The sequence below is a fragment of the Neolamprologus brichardi genome, chromosome 14 (assembly GCF_056152115.1).
Source record: "Neolamprologus brichardi isolate AB-2024 chromosome 14, ASM5615211v1, whole genome shotgun sequence".
Taxonomy (NCBI): Eukaryota; Metazoa; Chordata; class Actinopteri; order Cichliformes; family Cichlidae; genus Neolamprologus; species Neolamprologus brichardi.
Genome location: NC_142117.1, coordinates 14,143,563 through 14,149,468, shown reverse-complemented (window position 1 = coordinate 14,149,468; position 5,906 = coordinate 14,143,563). Strand labels below are relative to the sequence as shown.

Genomic DNA, 5,906 nt, shown 5'->3' with positions numbered 1-5,906 from the left:
TTTTCCTGCCAGCCAATAAAGCTGTGACTTTGAGTTAACACCTTGAGTCTGAGCGCCTGCATTTTGGGTCCTACTCCTGCCTGCCACACTGCACTCCTTGACAGAACGACGCGACCAGACTTGGACCCAGCAGCACTCAACCCACCAGAAGAACTGTGTCTCGACATAATTTACTCCGTGGAAAGACTCCTGCATCTCTGGCTTGAACATGAGGGGTGGGAATTTCGCCGTGCTGTGGAAACTAGACTACAGCGTTTAATCTCTGGTCTTCCTTGGCTACTCAGTGCGCTCCACCCGCTCGAACAGGATTTAATCCTAAATGAGCTACACCTTCATCCCCCAGCTGCTACTGCTCACCTGCCTGAAGGGCCGGACGTGGAGCTGCTTGGCCCGTCGGAGCCATCATCAAAAAAGAAGCGGCGATCACGCCGCCGACGTCCATCGCCACAGCCGGACCCCGAGTCCCCTGAGTTACCAGCTGTGGTAAAGGAAAGAGACAATACTCAAGAGTTTCCTGGATTTGGGACTGTTTATTCCGGAGCCGTTTGTTTTCACTTAGCTGCCCAGCCTCCTGAAGCTCACTTAGCTGCCCGGCCTCCTGAAGCTCACTTAGCTGCCCAGCCTCCTGAAGCTCACTTAGCTGCCCAGCCTCCTGAAGCTCACTTAGCTGCCCAGCCTCCTGAAGCTCACTTAGCTGCCCAGCCTCCTGAAGCTCAGTCTCCGTCTCCTGTGTCCCCGCTAGCACAGTTGTTTACTCCGCCACTAGCTCCATTTCCACCTCAGCTATCACTCCAGCCTCCTACGTTGCCTTTAGCCCAGTCTGCTATTCATTGTTCGATTCAACCCTTAGTTTGGCCACTTGTGCAGTCCATAGCTCGATTACCCGTTCAGTCCTTTGCTCATGTGCCTATTCAGTTCCGAGCTCAGTCTCCTGCATCGCCACCGGTTCAGTTCCCCGTAGCACTTCAGTCTCCCTCCGTTTGGTCTGCCACTCAGTTGCCCTTAGCTCCATCATCCACACTACCACCCGTTTCTCTTCCACCACAACCATCACTACACTCAGCCATTCAGGCTGCTACTCAGTCAGTCATTCAACCTATAGCCCTGCCATTAAGGCACTCTGTAGCTGAGCCATTAGCCGCCCGACCCGCAGCTAATTCAGCCAATTCCCCAGTGCAGCCTCCCTTAGCACTGTCATCCACTCAACCACCAGCACCACAACCGTCACTACTACCTCTAGTTCAGTTTCCTGTGCAGTCACCCCTAGTCCATTCCCCTGTGAAGTCATCAACTCCACCACCTACTCCACTCTCACTACCACCACCGTTACTACAGACGCCAGTTCAGCCCGAGGGGCCCGTCCAGCCTCTTGCCTCTTCAGCTGGGGCTCCGGGCAGACCCAGCCAGCACATCCTCATGTCTGCTGACGGTTCTGGTGAGACCGTTCAGCCACCACCGGCTCCACCGCCTGCAACCTCAACATCCATGCCACCTGCAGCATCAGCATCAGCTTCTGCTTCCTCCACGCCTGGTCCGGCCTCCGAGCCTTTGTCCAAAGTACGTCCAGCACCTCTGCATCGTCGGCCAGTTTCTGGGCCTCTAGCCGGACGTCATCGCCGTCGTGGGCGGCCCCCAGACCGCCTTCGCCTGAGTCGCCGCCGTTGCCTTCCGCACGGTCGGCCCCCGGATCCCTTTCGCCTGAGTCGCTGCCGTTGCCTTCCGCACGGCCGGCCCCCGGATCCCTTTCACCTGAGTCGCCGCCATTGCCTTCCGCACGGCCGGCCTCCACACCAGCTCTGTCACCTGTGCCACCCACCTGGTCGGCCCCCCAACCGTTTGCCTTATGAACTCTTGTGCCGGCAACCTCCGGGTCGGCCCCCCAAACAGTTTCTCTGTTGTTGCCGTCTTCACGGCCGGCCCCCTGAACTGACCTGTGTTTTTGTTTTCTGTTCCAAGCCCTCCGTCCTGGGCCCCCGCCGCCCGCCCCTTTGTATTATGTTCTTAGTTCTCTTTGTTGTCCCAGCTTATTCTTTAGTGTAGTGTCTTTGGTTTTCTTGTATTCTGTTTAGTTCTGAGTATTTAGTAGCTGCCCTCTGTGTCTCTTTGTTGTTGGTGTTGTCTGTGTTTCTTAGTTGCTCTGTCTCCCCTAGTCTAGTTTGCGTCTTCCTGTTTTACTTTGAAGGTCTGTGTCTCATGTGAGTGTATCCTACTTTGCTCCCTTGTCTCGTCAGTTCTGATTTCTCCCAGCTGTGCTCTCCTTCTGTGTCTCATTCCCCTCGTTCCCAGTGTATTTAAACCCTGTGTTTCTCTGAGTCAGTGTCGCGTCGTCTCTCTTGCTGTGTGGATTTCCCTGTGTCTCCCTGTGAGTTTTAGTTTGTTGTTTCCCAGTTTAGTTTGTATGTTTTTTCCTGCCAGCCAATAAAGCTGTTAATAAAGTTAACACCTTGAGTCTGAGCGCCTGCATTTTGGGTCCTACTCCTGCCTGCCACACTGCACTCCTTGACACCCACGGTGATCGAGATGACGTCAATGCTTGATGAATCCAAAGGGTCACGGCACCAATGTAACCCGTTCAAGTGTTACGCCCGTCATTGCGTTGTGTTCTGGCGTGAAAGTAAGAGGCAGGAGACAGTACTGGGTTTTCGGCTTCTTACTGCACATCTGCAACACAGAAATAAGTGTCTGATCTGTGTGTGTCACGCGACTGCCAGTACACCTCTCCTCCGGCCATGCTGAAAGGAGCTGTGCCTGCAGGTTCATTAACACAGAATTGTTGACATACCACGGAATTGTTGACATTTGGCGTTTTCATAACCCTTCATCAAGGGTATACTCCTACTACTCTCCTGTGCACAAAACATTCTCTCGGATAGATTACTTTTTTATTGATAAACGTACTCTTGCACTGGTTGAAACTTGAGATTATCAATCTATTGTTATTTCAAACCATGCTTCCCTAGTGATGAGAATGCACATCCCTGGTGCCAATTGCATATACCGCCCCTGGAGGTTTCATCATCTTTTACTCTCTCACAAAGCATTTAAGAATTTAATAAAATCTGAGATTAGAGACTTTCTTGAATGAAACCAGACCCCTGGGATGTCTTTTTCAGTTATATGGGAGTCACTTAAAGCCTATCTTCAGGGCCAAATTATCTCATTCTCAGCAGCAAGAAAAAAAGCTGACACTGAGCACTTGAAACAGCTATTAGATGATATTTTGCAGCTAGAAATAGCCAAGATGAGTCTGCTATGGGCAACCTTCTTAATCACCTCAGTATAACCACAGTTGACCCTCAACTGGTTACCGAACTCGAAAGGGACCTCTCTATCCAGGAGGTCATGATGACGATTGGTGGAATGCAAAGTGGCAAGTCCCCTGGACCAGATGGTTTCCCATCTGAATTTTTTAAAACGTTTTCTAACGGACTTGCACCACTTCTGCTGTGAGTCTTTTCAGTGTCCTATTCAACTGGCACTCTCCCTCCAACTATGCGAGGAGCGGTTATTTCATTCATTCTGAAAAAGAACAAAGACCCTCTCCAATGTAGCTCATACTGGCCGATTTCACTGCTAAACACCGATGCAAAGGTTCTCGCAAAAAATTTATCACAGCGCTTAGAGGTCGTGTTACCAACAATCATCTCCACAGGCCAAACCGGCTTCATCAAGGGCAGACACTCTTTCTTCAACATTAGACGCGTCTTAAGTATAATTTATGACCCTCCCTCAACTGATACACCTGAAGCCCTACTGTCGCTTGATGCTGAGAAGACCTTCGACCGGGTGGAGTGGGGCTACCTCCAGTTTAGTTATAGTTTGAGTAAATTGGGTTTGGGCCCCAGATTCATAATTCTACAATTCACCAATGGCAGCTGTGCGTACTAATAATACAATCTCTTCTTATTTTAAACTCCATATGGGCACTAGGCAGGGCTGCTCCCTATCTCCACTTTTGTTTGTCACTGCTATAGAGCCCTTAGTATCAGCCATACGGCAAGATACCAGTATCACAGGAGTCGTCAGAGGAGGCCAAGAATACAAAGTTTCACTTTACGTAGACGATCTATTGCTTTTTATAACTGACCCCACCCTAAACGCCTCGAAACTACTAAGCACTCTGCAAAGATTTGGTTCAATGTCTGGCTACAAAATAAATCCTCAGAAAAGTGAATTCATCCCAATCAATGCAGCTGCAAAAAATATCCCATCTAATCTAATACCATTCAAAATAAATAATAAAACTTTAAATACCTCAGAATCTGGATCTCCAGCTGTTACAAAGATCTTTATAAAATAAACTACCTGCCAATGTTGGAGAGTCTGAAAAAGGACATCCACTGCTGGAACTTATTATCCCTTTCCCTCTTTGGGAGGATTAATATAATTAAAATGAACCTGTTGCCAAGGCACCTTTATCTATTCCAAAACCTCCCTATATATCTGACCAAACATTTCTTCAGCTCTCTAGACAAGTTAATATCATCATTCATTTGGAACAAGAAGAACCCATGTATGAGAAAGAGCATCCTGCAAAGACCATGCCTACAGGGTGGACTGGCTCTGCCTAACCTTCTGTTTTATTATTGGTCAGCCAATATCAGGGTACTGCTCCCCTGGATGCGTGGCACTGATCATCTGGTGGTTCCAAGCTGGCTTCTCCTGGAGAGCTCATCCTGTGGACAGGTGTCTCTGCGAGCACTGCTGTGCATTGAGATCCCTTCAGTCAGGCCAGTCTCTCACTATACTTCTAATCCAGTTAAACTCAATTTGTATTTGAAATCAGTTTAGGAAAAATTGCAGGCTACATAGTCTTTCTCTCTTTGCACCAGTTATTAGAAACCATATGTTTGCCCTCTCCTTATCCGTTGGGGGCTTTCACATCTGGTGTAAAAATGGTATTCTGTCAATGCAAGACCTTTACATAAGCAACAAATTTGCCTCTTTTGAGCAGCTGGTAAACAGGTTCTCCATACCCAAATCTAACTTTTTTAGATACTTACAACTACGAAACTTTGTATCCTCACATACTGATTGCGTCCCTTCTCGTCCACCGGTCTCTCTGCTAGATGATATTTTTAAAGTTGCATTTGATCAGAAACTAATTATTGGTAACATCTATAATAAAGTAATCCAACACAGCTCAACCACTCTCAATCATCTAAAATTAAAGTGGGAAAAAGATTTAAATGTTGAAATTTCAGGAGAAGACTGGTTGAATTAGAAGGTTCTATTCATCTTCAATTTGTCAATGTCGTACTGTTATTCAGTTTAAAATTGTACATCGACTACACTGGTCAAAGACTAAACTGTCCAGATTTAGATCAGATCTGGATCCTACCTGTGATAAATGTAAGCAGGCTCCAGCCACCCTTCTACATATGTTTTGGACATGTCCAATGCTTCATCAGTTTTGGCAATTGGTTTTCTCTACTTTGTCAAAAATTTTAGGAGAGCCATTTGATCCATGTCCCTTTTCTGGTCTATTCGGTACCGTCCCGCAGGAGAGGCATCTGAACAAACATAAGCTGAAAACCATAGCCTTTTGCACTCTGTTAGCTAGGAGATGTGTTGTTACATTGGAAAGACTCATCTCTACCTTAATGTTCACAATGGATCAAAGACATTATGCAGTATCTTAAACTGGAAAAGATGAGATGCTCCCTCAAAGGATCCACGTCCAGCTTCTACACTACCTGGCAACCATTTCCGACATTTATTGACAAATGGAAAGATAATATCTGACAATATCTGCCTCTGTACAATTGTGTGCATTTATATCTGTAAATGTAAATGTCAATGTTTTTTGACATCCTGCCTAACTTGACCCCCCCCCCCCCCCCCTTCCCTTTCTTTTTTTCCTTTTCTTCTTTTTTTCCCCCTCTCTTTCCTTTAATTTTGGCTGG

General features: G+C 47.2%; 1 protein-coding gene across 1 annotated transcript; it reads left to right on the top strand.

Moving 5' to 3' along the window:
- Positions 1 to 208: 208 nt before the first annotated feature.
- Positions 209 to 2,537, top strand: LOC148098836 (uncharacterized). The gene is made up of 3 exons (XM_087851437.1): positions 209 to 215; positions 344 to 1,435; positions 2,416 to 2,537. The coding sequence occupies exons 1-3, from the start codon at positions 209 to 211 to the stop codon at positions 2,535 to 2,537; spliced, it is 1,221 nt and encodes a 406-aa protein (XP_087707563.1).
- Positions 2,538 to 5,906: the final 3,369 nt, after the last annotated feature.

Coding starts and splice junctions, on each gene's coding strand:
- LOC148098836 (XM_087851437.1), top strand. Junction 1,436..2,415: donor CATGTCTGCTGACGGTTCTG/GTGAGACCGTTC, acceptor TTTTCCTGCCAG/CCAATAAAGCTGTTAATAAA.